Below are 21,983 nucleotides of genomic sequence, written 5' to 3' on the forward strand. Positions count from 1 at the left end.
TATCAATAGTAGAATGGATTTTTTAAAATTGTAGTATGTTTATACAGTGGAATAACATACAGTAATAAGAAATAACAAAATATGACTACATGTAATAATATGGATAAATCTGACAAATATAACATTACTAGAAAGAAGGCAGAGACAAAGGCATATATATCGTATAACTCTATTTATATGAAATTCAAAAACAGGCAAAATTAATGGTTGCCCTTGAGGGATTGTGATGGAAGAGGGCAGAATAGGGACTTCTAGGCCTCGCTAATGTTCTGTGTGTTTGACCTGGGTGCTGGATACTCAGGCTTATTTAATTTGTGAGAAGTTTGTGAAATTTTCCATATGTCTATTAGTTTAAAAACCTGTCCTTGTGACACATGCCTGTAGCTACTCAGGGGGCTGAGGCAGGAAGATTGCTTGAGCCCAGGAGTTCAAGGCCGCAATGAGCTATGATCATGCCAGTGCACTCCAGCCTGGGTGACAGAGTGAGACTGTTTCTTAAAAAAAAAAAAATAAAATAAAATAAAAAATAATAATAATAATAATAATTTCCTTGAAAATCTCTAAGGAAGATGCCACTTTGGAGACTGAGGCCAAATGAAGCAAGTACCTTTTATTCAGAGGTCATATTTTATCAGAAAATTTAAAACAACTGTCTGTTTATACACTCAACACACAGTACAGCAAGATGCACCCATATGAGAGACAAGGACCCCAACATCCGCAGACAGCCCTGCAGATTCCCTCTCCCTTCTCGGGTGCACTCTAGGGAGCGTGGCAGTTGGACAGAACAGCAGACAGACTTGCCTCTTGCTCTTGTGGGTTTTCTTTCTTACTCTTTTTTGCTGAGCATATAGTGCTAAAGTTGAATAAGTGAAATATGCAGTTTTCCAGCAAATCAACAGCTTGTTGAAAATACTTTCTGCAAAAAAAAAGTCTCTCCCTTTGCAACAAATTATCTAAGTGCTTCTACAACTCTAAAAATACGATCCGTCTTAAATCCACTTCCCTTTGCAACTTGCCAGCCTTAACTGGCCAAGGGTCACAAAAGCGCCACTCAATACACACCGCACTCAGCTGCTGCCTGTGATTAGTTATTTACAGATCTGTCTTCCCTACCATGTTGTGAAGTCCAAGGGCTGTATCATAGATCTCTCTGGGACTTAGTACAATCTGTTGTGGAATAAATAAACACATGGACGGGTAGACAGATGAATGTTTTAGCAGCTATGCTAAGGTCTCTGGCTAAGTAGATGAAAATATTTAAGACAAATATTAAAAAATAAATTTATAACTGTGAATAAGTATGCGGATGAGATAAAACAGTATCGTAAAAGAGCTGAAGAGTGAAGGCATGTAAAAAATTACTTGGGAACGATCACTTGAAATATGGGGGCCCTGTGGTTCACAAATAAAACTTTGGAAGGAAGCACCAGCGCTCCCCAGCAAGGTCTGCCCAAGCTGCCACTCAAAAGCCCCAAGGGAGGATCTGGGAGAGGATCTGGGAAAAAACAAGAGGGACTTGGACTCCTACTCTGTGAGTCAGCAACTAAGAATTAGATGGAAATGGACTCTTAGGTTCTACTCAGGCCATAGGTGTCATGTTCTGATGTGAAGTTTGTATTATTCCTGCTACCCCCAGAGTCTCTGGAATCAGAAACTCTTAAGACATTTCAGGCAGCAGGAGCCATGGAGATGACGGAGCCCAAACCTCTCGTGTATGGAAGCTGGAAGTCAGGGCAAGGAAAAGGTGGCCTGGGACGACTCTGCTGCACAGGACCGGGTGCAGGCCTTCTCCACCCACCCAGGGCTCTTTCTAATCCCCACACCTGATACGCACTTCTTTCTTTGGAAATTGGCTCTCTGTCCACAGAAAAGGTAAAAAACAAAAATAAAAAAATAAAAAGGAATTTGGCTCTGTGACTTTGGAAAGAGATTGTCAGGTTGTATCCCGGTTGTAAGGGTCTCTACCCCCAAAACTATGAGTGCTGAAGGGCAGGACTGTGTTTTGCTCACTATTTTATTTCTAAGGTGCAGCACTACACATTAGGCTGTTAGTATATATCTGTTGAATAAATGAACGAATGGAGTATAAAATATAGTAGAGGATCAAAGTGCAGTTCTTACGCATGAAGACTTTTATGTGTGACTCCTAAAATTTCATTAACTCCTACCAGATTCGCCCCTCAAGGTGCACTCCTTAGTTCTCCAGTAGGAAACAAGACGATGTTGGGAATGTCAGAAGTTTAAAGGCTATTAAATACTCAGTCAGGTTAGGTCACATCTGCAATTGCTTTAAGTCGGGCCAGCTGTGGAGTGGGTGGGAGCAGACTTTATGGCAACAACAAAAAGAGAAACATGTGCTCTGCTAGGAAAAAAATACACCACAGATTCTGATGTCACCGTCCACATGCAGCTCCAGTGCTTTCCAGCTCATTCTGCTCACTCCCACACTGAAGAGGCCTTCCTGGGTGCAACACGACGCCAGTCCCCTCTGCACGTGTGGACCCAGGGCTCCACGGCTGAGCTCTGGAAGGGATTCTCTCACCAGCACGTATTACAGAGCAAAGCACCACATTGCCAAACTCCCTTGGGAAGACCTCTCACAGTGAAGAATTTGGCACAGCAAGAAAAAATGCATAAATCCAAGTTGAAGATTTCACACTCCGAGAGATGTGTACACCAGAGTTGATTCTACAAGACATGAAATTAAACATACCCTTTCCATTCTGCTCCCTCCTCAGCCTGGCCAAATACCACAGCCATTGCATCTGTTACATATGTTCCAACCCAAATCTGCTCAGAATGTCCCCACAGATGGTCTGCCAGCACTCTAGGGGAGGTAAAAGCCAACACCCACACTTAGTCATGTGTTGCATGACTCATGAAATCCAACACAAACCACTCGGACGGTGAGGTGACAGAAACAGAAGCGGTCCAGAGAGAGCTATGACTGGATTCTGGCCGGGTGTCGAGCAGGTGAAAGGAGAGCAGAACTGACGAAAGCCTCTCCTGCTGCCCCGGCACACCCCACATGCACCAGGTCCCCCATGCTGGGGCTCAAAGCTGGGAAAAGTCCAAGTGCAAGGAGCTTGAATCCCAGCCCAGCCCTTCCCATTGGCCAGGACAGCAGCAAGTAAGATGAGTACTTGGAAGGAAAAACCCAAACTGTTCTTCCTACTCTACGCTCACACACCACTCAACACAACACTTCTGACACCAGATGTGAGGAGTTTCCCCCACACACCATGCAGTTCTCTACTGGACACCAGTTGGTTATCTTCTAATTCAGCACAATTCTGACACTATCCACCTGGACATAGTGTCAGGTCCTACAGGTGAAGGGCTCAGCCCACAAGACTGCCCCCACCGCAGATGCCAATCACAAGTACTAGGCTGTCACCTGTACCTCCAACGGATTGGCCGTACACTGAAATTCCCACGAACCCCTTCCTTTCTTCATCAGTTTGCTAGAACGGCTCACAGAACTCAGGGAAACACTGTTTACACTTACCCACGTATTAATAAGAGGTAAAGGCTGCAGATGAACAGTTAGATGAAGAGAAACAGGGCAAGGTGTGTGAGGAGGGTGCAGAACTTCCCTGTCCTCTCTGGTGCCACTCTCCAGGAACCTATCCCACAGCTTTCCCAAAGCCCTCCAAATCCAGGCCTTCTGGGTTTTCATGAAGGTATCGTTACATAGGCCTGACTGGTCACATCGCTGACTACTGGTGATCCACTCAACCTTCAGCCCCTCTCTACCTCCCCAGAGGTCATGGTGTGGGGCTGAAAGTTCCGACCCTCTAATCACATGTCTGGTTCCCCTGGCAACCAGCCCCCATCCTGAGGCTGTCCAGGAGCGCCCCCGAGAGTCACCTCATTAGAACAAAAGACGTTCTTATTACCCAGGAAATTACAATGGTCTTGGAAACTCTGTGTCAGGAACCAGCGTTAAAGACCAAATATTGTAACAAAAGATTCTCCTAGTGTCCTTATCTACAAAGGTTTTAGGGGCTTTATATTAGGAACTAGGGGTAGAGACCTGTATATATATCTTATTATACTACAGTATCACAGGTTCTAATCAACACAGAAGACCAAATACCCCTAACATGGCTTTGATCAACTGAACTTGCTTCAAATATCTTGTAGTTTCACGTTTCTATATTTAATAAATATATTTTAAATTTCACCTGAAGGAAGGGGTGGAAGAAGGGAATTATCAAGGGTCACTTTTTGGAGTAATGGACATGTTCAGTATCTTTATGGTGGCGACGGTTTCACAGGTATATACCTGTGTCAACACTCATATTATATACTTTAAATCAGTACCGTTTGCTGTATGTTAATTATATGTCAATAAGGCTTTACAATTCTTTTCCACGGGATTTAAATAGTTATTCTTGAGAGTATTCTAATAATCCCTACTTCTTTTTTTTTTTTTTTTTAAGAAAAGAGACAGAGTCTCACTCTGTTGTCCAGGCTGGAGCACAGTGATACGATCACAGCTCGCTGCAGCCTTGAACTCCTGGGCTCAAGCAATCCTCCTGCCCCAGCTTCCCAAGTAGCATGCCCAGCTAATTTTTACAAAATTTTTTGTAGAAACTAGGAGTCACTATGTTGACCAAGCTGGTTTCAAACTCCTGGCCTCAGGTGATCCTCCCAGCTTGGCCTCCCAAAGCACCGGAATTACAAGTGTGAGCCACCACGCCTGGTCATCATCACTCATTTTTAAAAGTGCTGAGTTTCAAAGTTCATTCATAAGTCATCAGCTTCATTTCACATGTTTGTTTACAGGAACCAGTTTAACTTGCAGAGTCAAGCAACAGAGCTAGGTTCCCACAGTTCCTCTGGGAATTCATTCCAGGTTCCAAAAGCAGCTCCAGCCCACAACAATTGTTCCCTGTACTCATCCCTGCTCCCCACTCCCCATCAGCAGGGAGGGGTCCCCACTCCTCTCCTGGCCTCTGCCTACCACACAGGGAATGCTTTCCCTTCTCACTCCTTGACCCTGAGCCCCTGGATTTCCACTAAGAAAATGAATGTAGATATATGAGAAATCCTGCTCAGGGCTAAGTACTTATGAGATCCCATGCAGGGAACCAATAAGAAAGCCTCCTGCTCCCTGGTTTTCAGTGGTCCCAGCAGGAGCACAGACACACAGAACTCACCAGTCACATAGAAGCTGGCTGAGCAGTGTGCCTTCCCTGCTGCTGCAAGGCTGCCCAGCCAGGTCTATGGAACTATGCGCCATGATGCCCTCCGATATCAAAGCTGCCAGGAGCAGGGGGCCTGGGCCTTCACCCGCCAATGATCTTGGGGAGCCCCAGAGCTCTGAATTCAGGAGGTGGCTGACAATGAAATGCTGACAAGCGGCCCCTCCTCAGAAGCCCTAAAGAGGGACCTCACCCCACTCCACAGAGCCCAGATGAGCTGCTCTTCAGCCATTTCTTCCCAAAGGCCCTGACTCCGCAGGAGGCAAGCGGTGGCCTCCCTGCCTGTGAAAGTGGGTCCAGCAGCAGTGCCCCTTCTGCCCCGTGGGGTCGCCCAGCTCTGGCATCCTCAGAGGGAAGGGGAGAGTGGCAGGGCAGGGGTTCTGGCTCTTGATTTGGTTCTCTTAGTTCAGTATCCAGAGTTTAAGACCCAAGCAGCTCACAGCTCACACCAGCTCACCCCAGGAAAGAGGGTGACATTCACAGGCCTGCCCCTCCTTCCCATGCAGGCTCACATCCCAAACCCTCTCTGGGTGTCACACTTCAACAGACCTATTGTGCCCACATAACCAGCTTACGTGTTCCCCCTTTTCCTGAAGTGTAAAGCAAATCACTCACCGTGGAATCTGAAAGTCACTACAGTGTAAAGTTCATTAGGAAACCCTCTCACTGCACTCTGGGTTCTGAAGTGCCTATGGGATCTGGTGAGGCTCTAAAGGCCAGAGAACAGAAAAGAGGATGTTAGTATGTGGGCAGTGGGGTAGAAGAGAAGGAAGTCTTCAGTTTCTCACAACAGGAAGTTCTGGGAGTATCTGAATCTGTGAGAGCAAGAGGACCCTTGGCTATAACAGGAGATAGCAGGGCAGGGGGAAGGGGGAAGGAAGGGAAGAAAAACAAGCCAAAAATCCTCACTGCTGCCCACCTGGCAGCCTTTAGGACACGTTGCCTTTAGGACACAAAGGCTCCAGGGAACTAAGCGCAGGGCTGGCCACACCCCCAAGCCCCAGCGTTCCCCCCATCTGAGCAGTATTTTGCAACTCAAAACAGGGCCACATCGGCAGGTGGACGAGGCCAACATTGGGAAAGGCTGAGCTCCAAATACTCATTTGTAACCAGTCACTGCTGGGAAGGCAAGATGACTTTTCTCGCAGATGCGTGACACCACACTGATTCCTTAGGTTCCCAGGTTAGCCAGAAAAACCTATTTTACCTAAGTTTAGGATTAATAATGTTACTTAAGCCACACTTAGTCTGTGTATAACTTAGTTTTAACAGGAAGAGGCGCTCTGAATGCCAATTTAGAAATTACCTGGCCCCTTGAGCAGGTGGGTAGGCACTGGATGCTACAACCATCTTGGGACCCACAAGGGAAGGGATAGCAGAGGGTACACACTTCCCAGCACAAGAGCTCTGCCTGCCATTTGCCTGAGAGAAGGTAGGTCTGAGTCAAATACTTCTGGGGTGTTACGAATTGAGGGGAAGGAGGGTAGGAAAGACAAAGGTTTGGGAGGTGAGTCTGTGGATGCGTGGCTTGGAATGTGAAAGTGATACCTAAACCACATCTATAAGAACTTGCACTTACTATATTAGGGCCAACTTCACATGATATGTTACAATAGCATAGAATTTAACAGCCCCATTGACAAACCCTCTGAAAGGACTTGATTACAATCACATCTTAAGTAGGTAGGCAAAACATTGACTCTTTGGCCAGGCTTGATGGCTCATGCCTGTAAAACCAGCACTTTGGGAAGCTGAGGTATGAGGACTGCTTCCAGGAGTTCAAGATCAGACTAACCAGGGCAACACAGTGAGACCCCAATCTCTCTCTCTATTTTTTTTAAATTAAAAACAAAAACAAAAAAAACGGACTGTCGATTCTCTCATGTTAGTCTGCAGCTCTACGCTGAGGTCCATGAGGCTGAGGGATTCCCATCCTGCCTCTGTGAGATGAGCTCAGTGTGCAAGCTTTGCACTTCTTGCAGTGTGGCTGGTGGACGCTCTGCTCCCTCATGCAGGGGATACAGTGGCAGGGTTAGCCTGGGCACTGGGTAGGTGGAGAATACCACTGCCTGCCTACGCGAGGTGTCAGAACCTAAGCACTTCCCAGGCCGCCAGCCTGAGTCTGAGCCACTCCTTGGCTCACTGAGATCTGCAGATGAGAGTCAAGATGGCAGAGGTGAGAGGCAGACTCATTGAGCAGGATGGGTTTCTCCACCCTGACCCCGAGTGAAGCAGGAAGAAGATACCAAACTCAAGGGAATGGGGGAGCAGAGCAGCATGGCGAACTGCCCACCTGAGCTTGTGGCAGCTGCAGGGCCTCAGTGGGAGGGGGTGGAAGGGAGGTGGCAGTGGGGGAAGAAACTGGTGACTTACGTTGTATGCATTAATAATCAGTTGAATAATATTTTTGGAGTCTCCATCTAAAATCTCCACTGTTGTTCCAGGTATCAGGGCTGTAAAATTCTTGGGAAAAAAAGTAAAGAGAAGAAATAAGTTAATTTTGCCCTGCCAACCATCAGAGTGAGCACTGCTACACTGAGCTAGAACAGTAAAGGCTCCTAGCACCATATCCTGCCACCTTCTCCCACCATGAACTAAAAAAGATCCCATAGGGAAAAGCAAGAAGAAATGGCACAGAGGAACAGTTGTTGCAGTAGGCCGTGGAATATCCAGCCCTATATACCCATAGCAAAGGGGCTTACAAGGTCTTTCCCTAAACGATAGTGTCTTGAGACCCCTCCCCTCCCACGGTGACAGACAGCTCTCTCAAGGCCTGTCTTCTAAGGTCACAGCTCCTGACAGTTTCTTGCCATCTCTCCCCCAGTCTCTGAGGTATTCACAGGTTCAGCTTTCAGGATCTGCTCAATCTGTTCAGAAGGAGTGAAAAGGGCAACTTTTCCAAGGGTCTCAAGTATAGACCTTTTCTTTAATAGGAAGCTGAGATATGAATGGCACCCTCCCAAGGACCTCTGAGGTCCTGTGGCAAAGGGGCAGCCTTGAAGTACCCACCTTTCCTCTTTCATCTGTACTAACTCCTGAGTCTGCCACTTCTAACAGTGACAGAGACATCCACCACCCTCTCCCTGCCTTGGGACTGGATGGGCTCCCTCCCCCAAGCAAGGTGTATTTAGCTCTGAGGAAGGATGCTTAAGCCAACGTGGACTTCTTCCCTCTGGAAATATCTGGAAACCCAATACAGTCTGTGCAACTGAGCCCTCTAAAAACATAAAACGTTATTTGTAAGTGAAAACTTTTCTTTCTTTATTTTTATTTATTTATTTTTTTTTTTGCGACAGAATCTCGCTCTGTCCCCCAGGCTGGAGTGCAGTTGCTAAATCTTGGCTCACTGCAACCTCTGCCTCCCGGGTTCAAGAGATTCTCCTGCCTCAGCCTCCTTGGTAGCTGGGATTGTAGGCACACACCATCATGCCCTGAATAGGCTTTATCCTGCTATCTTCCACTAAACAAAAAAAGAAAAACAATCCTTTTCCCTTGTTTCATCTTCTAACATTGATTTGGACTAAAGGAGGATAAAGAACTCAAGAAAATGTAAGTGGCATTTTATCAGTGATAATCTCAGGCAGGAGCAATAGAAAAACACAATCAGACAAAGGTTCTTTTGTGGACATTTAAGAGCGAGGAGAGGGAACTATGGCCAGCTGTTTGGGGGTGGAGGGTGGAGAGGGATTGCAGATTAAGTTCTCATTGCTTCACCATGTAAAAGAATCTCAGAGGCGAGTTTACACTTAGCTTACATGAGCACACCGAGGAGATCTGTAATTCAAATGTGGCTCATCTGTGACTGAGAAGGAGCACGTTCATGTGGGGAGTCTCTGAAGATGGTCTGGGGTAACCCAGGAACAGTTTCTTTAGACAGAACAGATCCGTACCCAGACTGCTCTATTCACTCAGGACATTTATTGGTCTCTTTGGGAATTCCTGTCCCAGACTAAATGGGGTAGTCCAGGGTGACCTGGGAACAGTTTCTTTAGATGGAACAGACCTGTACCCAGACTGCTGTATTCACTCAGGACATTTATTGGTTTCTTTGGGAATTCCTGTGCCAGACTGGCCCACTGGTCTCCTATAGTCTGCAGGCTCAGGCATAAAGCTCTGGAATATTGGGATTAGTGATGTAGCCTGATGAGATGCCTTACTTTTCTTTGGGTATATCTTCATTTTATATTTTCCTTCTGTAGTAGAGTGTGCCTCTCTCTGTTTCCAGTTCATCACCCCAAAAAATGGGAATTCGTGCTATTTTCAAAGTTTTTCTCAGAATCAAATTAGATACTATATGTTCAAATTTCTTGTAAGGTCTTCACTGCTATGTGAATGCTTAATTGTTTCATCCTATTATTTTCCATTAGATCAAGACTGGGCTATATTCCACCCCTCCTTTGAATTTCCCCCATATATATAGGCAGAGCTGTAAACACTCCTCACCACCCCCTCTACTCCACCCCACATTCTAATCTCCCAAACACCTTAGGGTCAGCCTGGCCCCTAGAATTAAATCACTAGCCTCCCTCCCTCCCAGCCTACCTTGTACAGCATATAATGGTTTTTCGTCACTGCAAAGATGAGGTTGATGTTGTTCTCTGCCAATTTCTCTCCAAGCAAGGCAAGAGATGGATAGTCCTAGGGCCAAGGCAAAAGTCAAGACTATGACATTCCTAACAGGTGCAGATACCAGCACCTGGCTCTAATGCACACTCAGCAGCCAGCATTTGCCAGGGAAGCACCTTTTCCTTAGGTGGCCCCTTAGAGTCCCTTAATAACTAAGCCTCCTTGGTAGCTCCTTAACGGAGGAACTGAGTAGAAGAGACCCTCAAGGAAGGACCCTGTGGCATCCGCCAAACTAGATTCACTCCTCTCACCCCAGAGTGGAGAGGTGATGAGTGGAGGTTTTCCATATCTGGTCTGTGTCTCCATCCTTTCAGCAGGGAGGGGGACAAATGGGGATGCCCTAGAGAATAGCCACCACATTCCACCCTCTGTCATCAGCGTTTCTTACCTTTCCTCTCTCCTCTAAGACTTTTCCTCCCTACCTCCTTGCATTATTTTCCTTCTCCTATGCCTAACGGTTAGGCCTGCCAACATCCCCCACAGGTCCTGCTTCATCCTGCTGTGGCTCAGATGAGCAGAGGAGGGTGCCGAGCTCTGGACTAAAAGTTGGGCCATGGGGCAGGGGTGCAGAGAGAGGAGGAAGAGAGGAAGCTGAGAGGCAGTTTAACAGTGTCCTGAGGGATTCTGAGGACTAATGATGGGTACAGGGGTCCGCATCTGGTGAGGTCCTACAGTTATAGTCCTTTATTCAGATTCCATTATTATTAGACAAGATGGAAGGCTTGGGCACCGACTACCTCTTGAAAATGGAGAAAATGGGCTTCTCTAGGGAAGAAAATTGGGAAGAATTCCTCTTTGGCCACCAGAATGGATTTGAGAAAGAAAAGGGTGGAGATTTTGGGGGGAAAATTGCATAGTGAGTATGCGAGATCTTGATCATTGTCGGGTCTGGGTGATGGGCACGTAGGGTTCATTTTACTGGTCTATTATTATATATGCTTGAAATTGTGCACAAATTCTTTTAAACTGCATAATTGTGGTTCTCATTCCGTGCAGAACACCTCTGCCCACCACTGACACTGACAGGCAACTCACCACCTCTGGGAGTCCATGTCTAGAAGTCAGGAAGTCCTGCCCTATAACTTCTATACCAGTTATGACCTCTGCAGGCATAGCACCCACCCTCCTTTAAGATCCCCTCCCCACTATGAGATCTATCCTGTTTCCCCTGGGCCATCTGTATCCCAACCAAACACTCTCCATTTAGATGCACATTGGCAGAAAGATGAACCAGCTACAGAAATCCCTGAGAAATGTTGTAAGTCAATTAGGAGTTCCGGAAACCCAGTTGGAGAAGATGGAGTAATGAAACCCAACACCAAGAATGGATCAGAAAGCCAGTGAATCCTGAGGGCCAGATAAAGGTTTCAAGGCTGGGCAAGTACTCAGACCACAGGCAGGGTCACAGGAGAGGCATCGGGGAATGGGGGTTTGGTCCCCAGCACTCACCATCTGGTTGGATGCAGTGTACTCGTTGGCCTCGTTCAGGTGGCACTGGCCATCATGTGGCTGCACCAGGCCTCCCAATTTTCCATCCAATGCGATGTGGGGCACATCATCCGTTGTGAACACCAGCAAATGCAGTGCATCCTTTCGCCAGCCAATCTTCTCCTGAAGGACAGAAGGTGGATGGGTACACCAGTCTTTCTGCCCACTCCTGCCCTGGTCATGCAGGGCACTGGTCCGTCTCCGGAGTCATGGCCTGAAGTAGAGGCATTCCCTTTGCCATGTGTACCTGGGGCACACTCACAAAACCATTCCACACTGCTCTGAAGAGACACAGCCTGGACTGGGGAAGCCCAGATGCACACAGACAAATGTCCAAGGCTTTGCCCACTTCGGCCCATGCACCTGGAACCCCCTCCCTCCAGCCCATCATACTCTTCTCTGCTCCTTTCAATGATGTCCCCTGAGGGCTGATCCTCCTGGACGCTTCCCCTTTTGGCCTCAGCAACTCTTCCTTCCCCAGAACAACCTTTAACCTTCCCCCCACCAGCTCCCCCATCAACATCCCCTGTTTGGCTGGGCTAGTCTAAGATGATAGTTAAGTGAACATGTCAGTCCCCCGATTAGACCTGAGTCAATCAGAACAGAGCACTCAAATGACCAATAGGTGGGTTTGTCTTTTGAGGGTTTGAAAAACCTGCCATCTATTCTGGTAGATATAAACCACTCCAATCGTTACTTGAGCCACATTGGTGTTTAAAGTCAATCAGATCCTTTTCTCCCTTTACTGCTCCACTATCTGAAATGTATCCAGTCTTCAGACTGAGGCACAGCTGAATACAGTCTGTATTACAAAGGAAGGACTCTGCATTTTTCATATTCAGCCACTGTGGTGCCAACCCTACACAAAAACACTCCCAGTCATCATTTTTACGAGCAGCTAGACCTTGATACAGAGTAACAAACACTGGGATATGGTCGCCTTCTTAGTAATGGTGAATCCCAAAATGTGTTGGATTTTGCAGTGTGAATATATGAAGGATTTAAACACTGCTGAGAGTCTTCTATACTGCACACTTGCTATTGAAATAGGAGGACTGGATTCACAGACCTTACAGGTTAAAAGCTATTGCTCTCTTACAACAGATGAAGAGTAGAGGGTATCATCCTCTCTTACTTATCATCATAATGGTGGATAAAACAGCCAAAAGAGCTATGATATTTTCTCTCTTGCTCCAGAGGCAGCATGGAAATACAAAATAAATAAATCTCAAAAGAGTCCATCCACATGAGGTGGAAAAGAAGTTTGAAAATAAGCCAGTGAGGACTGACAGCCAGGAGACCTATTGTGAACAAAGCGATTAGCCTTTTGGGGAATCAGTTTCCTAGACACTCAACATTCATCCAGCATTCAATCACTGACTTCTTACTGCATGCCAGGCCCCATAGAAGGCACTGGGTCCACAGAAGAGCTAGTTCCAGACCTCAAAGAGCTTACAGTCAAATGGAAACAACAACTTCAATACACCATGACAAGAGTGTTAATGAAGGGAAGTCCAATGCTAATGGAAGCCAGGGAGAGGAGGAGGAGGGAGAGGCTTCCCAGCACAGATGATGAAAGTTAAACTGAGCTGGAAAAAATGAGGAGGACACTTCAAAGAAGCTGAAAGAGGGTGGGGTGGCTCACACCTAGAATCCCAACACTTTGGGAGGCTGGGGCAAGAGGATGGCGTGAGGCCAGGAGTTCAAGACCAGCCTAGGCAACATAGGGAGACCCCATCTCTACAAAAAATACAAAAAAAATTAGCCAGCCATGGAGACACAGACCTGTCATCCTAACTATTCAGGTGGCTGAGGCAGGAGGATCACTTGAGCCCAGGAGTATGAGACTGCAGTGAGCTATGATCATGCCACTGTACTCCAGCCTAGGCAACAGAGCAAGATGCTGTCTGTAAAAAAATAAATAAATAAAAATAAAAAAAACCAATTTTTTAAAAATTTAAAGGAAGCTGAAAGAAGGAATAGGAAAGGAGAAGGCAGAAGAGGAAGTGGGCATTCTAGGCGCTAACAGAAGCTCAGAAGGCAAAGGAGCACAGTGAGGAGGCCAGACACATTTTAGGAACCTGGAGTGAGAAGCCTAGAAGGTCCCTTACTGTAATGAAATGCTAAGCCATAACAAAATCACTTATAGGTAGGAGTTGGCATAGTGGTTCCCCTTGCTGTCAGGATTGGAAGAGGTCACAAAGAGGCTTCCAGGGTGCTGGGGATGTTCTGTTTCTTGACCTTGTGAGCATTTATCGAGATGTATAGTATAAACTATACATAACTATATATAAAATATATATATATATAACTATATATAGTTTTCTGTGTATATATTTTGATAAAGAGTTAAAAACTATTAAATAAATTAGGCAATGCATTCTAAGCCATGGAGTGTGGAAAAGAGGGAGCCAGATGCCTGGGAAATAAAACACAATCGACAGAAAGTGTAAACTAGTAGAGTTTTTTGCAGGAAATATGTGATCTGTTATCCACAAGGGCACAGCCATGTGCTCAACACCCTAGTAAGGAAGCAGAAAACCAACTTTTAATTTGACAAATTGTATTAAGAACCTTGAGGAAAATCAGAGACCTAAATAAATGGACAGAGATATCATTTCAGGATTGGAAGAGCCAATGGTGTTGAGACGCCATCTCTCTGCAAATTGGTTTATAGATTTGACACAATCACAGTCAAAAGCCTAGAAGGCCTTTTTGAGAAAATGACAAGCTGATTATAATATTTATATGAAATTGTAAGCAATGGAAACTAGCCAAACGATTTTGAAGAAGAAGAACAAAGTTGGAGGACTTATTATCTTAGGTCAAGACTTATTACAAAGCTACAGTCATCAAGGCTATGGTAATGACAAAATCTATGCAATGACAGAATGTATAGATCAGTGGGGAATGGGATAGATAGAGCAAAAATAGATCTACAAATGTCTAGTCAATTTAGCAGAGAATACTGGAACTGGACATTCATATGCAAGAAAAATGAAGTTCAACCCATACGTCTCCCACACACAAAAATTAACTCAAAGTGGATCACTGACCTAAACGTAGACCTAAAGCTATAAAACTTCTGAAGGAAACCTAGGAGAAAATCTGTGTGACTGTGACATAGGCAAAGATTTCTTAGATAAGATGATTCCTAGGATACAAAGTTGATGAACTGGGCTTCATCAAAACAAAAACTTACTTGCTCAAAAGCTTCTTTGAAAAATACTGTTAAGAAAATGAAATGACAAGGCACAGACTGGGAGAAAATATTTGAAAAAAATAAAATATGAAAAAGGATTTGTTTACAGAATATATAAAGAGCTCTCATTAGTCACTAAGAAAATAACAACTGAATTTAAAAAGTGGTCAAAAGATTTGTACAGACAATTCACCAAAGAAGAGCTACGGGTGGAAACAAGCACAGGAAAGGGTCCTCAACATCATTATTCATTAAGGAAATGCAAATCTGAACCACAGCGAGATAGCCATTAGATCCCTATTTGAATAGCAAATGAACAAACAAACCCTCACAGTATCAAGTGCTGATAAAAACATGGAACAATTAGAACTCTCATAATTGCCTATGAGAATACAAAATGTTTCACCAACTTTGGAAGATGGTTTGACAGATTCTTACAAAGTTAAATATACATTTACTATCAATCCAGCAATTCCACTCTTTGGTATTTACCCAAGAGAAATTAAACTTTATGCTCAAATAAAAACCTATATGCAAATATTTATAAAAATGTTATTCACAATCGTCATAAACTAGAAACAATCCAAGTATCCATCAGTAGTGAATAGACACATTATAATACATCCATACAATTAAATACTACACTGCCATAGAAAGGAACAAACTACTGATAACACACCACAACATGGATGAATCTCAAAGCATTATGTTAAGGGCAGAAAGCCCGACTCAAAAGGCTAATTCCATTCATATGGTATCCAGAAAAAGAAAAAAATACAGGGACAGAAAACAGATCAGTAGTTGCCAAAGTGGCTTAGGGTCATGGGAGGAGATGGATGACAAAGCATGCTGGGAAACTTCCCGGGGTGATGGAAATAATCCATATCTCAATTGTGGGGGTGGCTATAAGACTTTATACCTAAAAAGGGTCAATTTTACTCTGTGTAAATTATCCTTGACTCAGTGATTCTACTTCAGGGCAATCTATCCACAAGAAGTATTCTGAAATACATGCAACAGTATTTTTATTAATAGTGAGAAAAAGGGAAAGGCATGAATATCCCACTGTGCCGGAAAAGGTAAATAAACTCAGATATCTCCTCTACACCCATCAGAAATTATTCATAGAAAGTATAAAATTATGTGTAAATATCCATAATATAAGCTGAAAACAAAGAAGTTAGCACTATAGTTGTAGTGTGATTACAAACTACTTAAGAAACAAGCATAACTCTCCATTAAGAGAACAAAATATCCCATAATGTGGTTGTGGTTGGGACTGGAGTTAAGGTCATACACAATTTTTGTTTTCCCATTATTTTCCAAGCTGTCTTTAATAGGCGGGCACAACTTCTGCAAAACTGGGGTCTGGATGTGGCTCTATCATTTAACTTCTTCAGTCTCCAGTTCCTGCACGCCAGCTTCTTGAGGGTCTTGTGGGGACACAAAGCGGGGTGGGAGTGAGAAGACACAACAGTGTGGAATTTGAGTGCCTTCTGATAAGCATGTGAATTTTCTTGCTGCCCCTAGTTACCTGTGCAGTTTCAGCCGAACTATTCAACACCTCAAAATCTTTTTTCTTACCAGTAAAACAGTAATAATAATACAAAACATGTATTGTGTACTTCCATTATTCCACTTAATCTTCACTACAACCTTTGTGACATAGGTAATATATTGAGATCTCTTAGGTAAGGAAACTGGTGTTCAGAGAGATGAAGTGACCATCCCATCAACTAGCAAGGGCCAGAGAAGCCAGATTCAGATGACCAAACTCTTGCCCACATTCATGTACAGAGAGGAACTGTGCATGTAATAAATGGGATAATTCATAAACGTGCCTGGTTCATGATAGGCTCTCAACTTGTGGCTGCTGGATCCAAAATAAATGTTTGTTGAATGGAAGGTTGCATCTAAAATGGAAATAGCTCCACAAGTGAAGGATGGCTCAGCATAAGAATAATAATTCTGTTTTCTGTGAAGTGGGCTCTTGTTATGAAAATGGTGTTAACAAACTTGGCCCAGAGGTTGGGCTGCTGTGAATGAGTCAGGACATGCTTGTTCATCACCCAGGCTTTCAGGCTTGGAGGCTTTACAAGTGGTGACTCCACAGAGTATTTACATTAAAAATAATTTCCCTTATTGTTGGATTGGCTGGCAGAGCTAGCTGTTTTGAAGGCTTGAGTTCTGTATTCCACATTTGGGGAAGGAAGCAATAGTGGGAAAGTGGATTGAAAAAAAAAGGAAAACAATGAACTACAAATGGAATATAGCATGAGGGCCAGAGTACATCAGCTTTGGAACAGATTCTAAGGTCAAATCTTTGCCCTATTCTAACTGTGGGCCCCCCTGAGTCAGTCACTTCACCTCTCAGCCTCAGTTCTTCTTCTGTAAAATGGAAATAAGCCTGCTTTGCAGAGCTGTTGCTAGGTTTAGACAGAATGTATTAAAAAGCATTATAGTTAACACATAAAAGGGAGTATATAAAGGGAACTTGTAGTTACTATTCTAGGACCAGTAATAATTTTTATGTTTCCTCTCTTCTCCTTTTACTAATTGATATGTGACGCTATATGACTGTTACAGGAAGTATCAATTATTGCATGCTAAACAATTTAAAAGCCTTGTATTAATTCAAAACTACAATAAGATCCTACCACATGCTTTTAAAGTGTCTAAAATTTAAGACTGACCACATCAAATGTTGATAAAGATACGTAGAGACTGGAACCCTCACGCCCTGCTGGTAGGAATGTAAAATGATAAATGTTCTTTGTAAAACAGTTGGGCAGTTTCTTAAAAAGTTAAACACCTACCATATGACCCAACCATCCCACTCCTGGGTATTGACCCAAGGGAAATGAAAGCATACGTCCACACAAAGACATGAACATGAACATTTACAGCAGCTCTCTCATAACAGGCAAAAACTAACGTCCATCAATAGATGAATGGATACATAAACTGTTGTGTATCCATGTGATGGAATACTACTCAGCAACAAAAGAATGAATGGATAGACTAACAGCATGAATGAATCTCAACTGCTAAGGGAAATAAGGCAGGCAAAAAGAGAGTGTATACTAGACATACGAAATTTGAGTAAATGCAGTCTAGTGTGCAGTGACAGAAACCAAATTCATTGCCTGGGGTAAGGGAGGCAGGAGGGAGAAGAGGAAGAAATGATGACAAAGGGGCATAAATACACTTTTGGGGGTGAAGGATATATTTGTTACTTTGATCGCAGAGTTGCTTTCGTGAGTGTACATAAATATCAAAATTTGTTAAACTGTACACTTTCAATATGTATAGCTCATTGTACATCAATTACACTTCAATGTTCAGGCTGGTCTTGAACTCCTAGGCTCAAGCCATCGCCGCGTTGGCCTCCCAAAATGCTGAGATTACAGGCATGCACCATCACGCTGGGCCCAAATACTTTTTTATTTAATAGCAGTATCCACACAGAATTTATGTGCACGGTCTCAGGTATCTGGCTAATCTGAGTTCGGTCCCATGTCTCCCTTACCTTGTTTTTGTGATCTTAGACAAGTTACTTCATCTTTCCCTATCTCAGCTTCCTTTTTTATAAGAGGGAGACAATAATAGTATTGATAAAATAGGGTTGTTGAGAGAACTGAAGAAGATGATACACATTGAGCACCCCCCTCAGTACCTGGTATGGGATAAATGGCGATTAATAATTATCATCATAGTATTTCCATGGAGTTGAAAAACTGTCACTCATGTCTATAACTCAGAAGCACATCATCTTATCTTTAGATTATATTGATAGAATTATGGGTGATGCTTATTTCCCTTCTGCTTATCTACATTTTCTAATTTTTTATGTTGAATAAACTCTTTTTATAAAAAATAGTTTTTAAAAGAAAGAGAAGACCTGTTTATGTAGCTGAACTTTTCTCTATGTCTCTGAGTAAAGTCAAAATGTAAACAAAACCAATTTCACTAAACGTGACAGAGGCCAGCCTCAGATGAAAGCGTCAGGAGTGCGTGGGGCAGAAATGCACTGGATGCAGATGCATGAAACCAGGCATTCTGTCAGGGCTGCAAGTCTTCACTTCTCTGTGTTCACTGGTCAAATTCACCATGAGGTCTATTTACAACTCCCACTTTCACACTCACTCGAGGGAATGACCTCACCTGTTTCGTTACCCACAGAGATAGGTAAAAGGACTTCTCTCTTCACCTGTTCCCAGGATCTCACAGTTCTGCTCCTAGGCCCTAGGATGCCTTTCACCCAGCGCTCTCCACTCCGTCCTAAACAAACTGGTGTGTCCTCCCAGCCTCGCTCTGATCTCACCATCCCAAGGGAAGAAGTGCTCCTCCCTCCTTGAGGAAACGCAGCCCTGCAAACCCCACCCTCTTTGGAGAATTTATTCCTTCGTCACTCTGTCCTCTGGTCCCTTCCATGTGCCTACAAATATGCTCATGGCCCACTAATAACAAGCCTTCTCTTCACCCTGCTATGCCACTAAACTCTCATCACTCATCTCTCTCTCTTTTTTAAGACTAGCAGACCTATTCCATTTCCTCCTCTCAGTTCCTTAAAGTCTGACTTCACTCTCAGTCATCCATGAAAAGGGGAAGCAGGAATGAGATGGAAGACCAGCCCTTCCCAGTCACTGAGAAAATTAACAAAAATGGACTCCTCCCAGGAGTGAAGACAGACTCGCTGGCTTGTTCACTTCCAGCATCTGGCCCCAGAGAACATAGGGACTGGCAGAGACAGAAACAAATGGTTAGGGAGTAAAGGACCTGGTTTCACTAGTTTGAGGACACAAGCTTCCAGCCTGTGGGACAATTTGGCTTCTTAAGGCTGAAAGAAGTCACTCTCTGTGGCTATAGGTCTGACAAAAAAGGAAGCTCACGCAGAGAACCAAGAATAGCTTCCATCCTTCTCTGCCCCACCCTCCACAGTTTGTCCCTGGTCTCTGTCCCACCTGACTTTCACCCACATGGTAAAGTGGCTCCATGGGAAGCCAACAGGAGCCAGGAAGAAGTCAGCTCAAAGTCAGCTGTGCTTGGCAAATAAAATGAGCGTGTATAGCAGAGTTCATGGTCACTGTAGCCAAATACAGGGGCAGCTTAGAGGGTGCACTGCTGAGAACTAGAGAAGACAGGCTCCAAGGGGCTACAACAGGACAAAAGCACCAATGGATGACTGGGTAGAAAAACAGAGAAAACATGTAGCACCTGAAGCCTGGAAGGAACCTCAGAGGTTCTTGTACAGCCTCCCATCCAGTGCAGGGATCTTTCCTCCAGCACCTGCCACCTGGGTGTGGGGCCCACACACATACTCACTGCCACACTGCTGAACAGCTCTCCTTGACAGAAAATTCTTCCATGGCCGGGCGCAGTGGCTCACACCTATAATCCTAGCCCTTTGGGAGGCCGAGGCAGGTGCATTACCTGAGGTCAGGAGTTCGAGACCAGCCTGGCCAACATGGTGAAATCCCGTCTCTATTAAAAACACAAAAATTAGCCGGGCGTGGTAGCACGTGCCTGTAATCCTAGCTACTTGGGAGGTTGAGGCGGGAGAATTGCTTGAACCCAGGAGGCGGAGGTCGCAGTGAGCTGAAATCACACCACTGAATTCCAGCCTGGGTGACAGAGTGCAACTCCATCTCAAACAACAACAACAACAACAAAACAAGAAAATTCTTCGTTATGTTGGACTCCAACCTGCTTTCCTGTGGCTACCCTAGTATATGCCCTGGAATAGCCAAAAGGGTCTATTCCCTCTTTTATAATGATATCTGAAGTCAGTTACCATGCTACTTCCCATGGTGTCTCTCCTCTGAGGATGTGGTTGGTTCCCATGCCTGGCACCACCCACTTATCCCCTCTGCTCTCTCGCTGTCAACATCTGTCTTAAACACAGCTCCCAGAGGCAGGTCAGGCATGGTTCCCTGGGTGTGGTCTGACCTGCACAGAGGAACTAGGCTGAAAAAGTGGCCTGTAGACTCTGAATTGGACCTGGAGCACATGGCCTGTATTTGGCAGCTGAATCTTCCTACTGGCTCATGTTAAGCCTTGGGATCCCCAGGCCCATTTCATAGTAACTTATTTACACAAATGGACAATGGCAGAGCATGACAAGTGAGACAGGCAGATTCAAGGATGCCCCGTGGGAAAGTGCAGGGGAAAGCCTGGACCACCAATTCCTGGGAATCTGAGGAAAGCCAACATCCCACTCAGCTGTCAGAAAACACAAGTGGGGCCTGCCTGAACATGGGCTGGCTCACTGTCCTTTGCTTGCTAGTTCAAACACAAGGGAGTCTTGGAATAAAGATGCCATCCCAGAGACTGTAGCTTTAAATTTCTAGGTTCTCTGATCCCGAGGTCAATCTGCCTAATTAAAATTAACAATTGTCCAAATGAAGAGGCCCTCAAGACTGTTATCAACGCAGCCCATGGGCCCCAGTTGTCACAAAAGAGTCGCCAGGCACATGTACTCTCTCTGCTGGGAAAGATCTACCAAGTGAAAAGCAGCATTGTGTCTCAGTGCCATCTGAGAAAACCCGAGGGAGCAGAGGCAATAGGTCTGAGACGCCCTCCAAATTAGGAATGAGAAGGCAGATATCAGAGTTTCCATTTTACAGACAAGGAAGTCAGGGGCAAAGATAAGCATTTCACATATCCATCAGCATGCTAACTTGCGACAGCACCAGTGGCCCCCCTGGAAAATCCTGAGGGTTGATAGAGTCACATGATAACTGTTACTGATAGAGAGGAAACTCTTAGCTCCAGAAAAAAGTGGCACATGCAACTGTCTTCCCCTGGGACTGTTTCAGTACCATTCTACAGTTGGCAAACTGGGTCATGTGGGTAACTGTGACGGTTCCTTAGACTGGGACTGTGCTCTCTTTGGAAGCACACCCTTCCCGCTTCTCTGTGCCGGTGTGACTTCAAAAGATGGCAGATACTCTAATGTCAAGGTTAAGCCATACCAGCAGGTGGATATGGTTTCCAACTCTAGTGCAGCCTTTTGTGGCTGTAAGACTTTGGAGAAGTTACTCCACCTTTCTAGGCTTGTTTCCTCATCAAAGGAGACAGTAAAGCTACCTTCAAAGGAGTATGTGAAAGAAACCTTGTTAAATGCCTGGTACAGAACCTGGCTCTCAAAAGCACTCAGCCAGTGGTGATCAACAGCATCATTAGCACCAGTGCATCACCGGGAAGCAAGAGACCAGGATGACCCACTGAGAGAGAAAAATGCTATAATTGAACCACGGATCCGAAGGAGCCAGTCCTTCCAGAGTCTGTGCTCTGGCTGTGCCTTAGATCCTACACGTACATCAGTCCTACAACTAGAGTGATGCTCATGGAGACGGGCACCCGGCGACTTCAACTCTGCATTCCCCACAGCACCTAACAGGACGTCTTGTACACAGTAAGTACTCAAGACGTTTTCAAATGTAATAACAAAA

At 44.8% G+C, this 21,983-nt stretch overlaps 1 protein-coding gene across 1 annotated transcript in view; it reads right to left on the reverse strand.

Moving 5' to 3' along the window:
- ITGB5 (integrin subunit beta 5) overlaps positions 1-21,983 on the reverse strand; it is a 122,331-nt gene that overhangs the window by 45,544 nt on the left and 54,804 nt on the right. Inside the window, exons 6-8 of the mRNA XM_038003428.2 lie at positions 11,289-11,450; positions 9,756-9,851; positions 7,587-7,676 (exon numbers count right to left, since the gene is read on the reverse strand). Coding sequence (XP_037859356.2) covers positions 7,587-7,676; positions 9,756-9,851; positions 11,289-11,450 — 348 coding nt within the window. The remainder of the gene's footprint in view (positions 1-7,586; positions 7,677-9,755; positions 9,852-11,288; positions 11,451-21,983) is intronic.

Source organism: Chlorocebus sabaeus, chromosome 22 (genome assembly GCF_047675955.1).
Source record: "Chlorocebus sabaeus isolate Y175 chromosome 22, mChlSab1.0.hap1, whole genome shotgun sequence".
Taxonomy (NCBI): domain Eukaryota; kingdom Metazoa; phylum Chordata; class Mammalia; order Primates; family Cercopithecidae; genus Chlorocebus; species Chlorocebus sabaeus.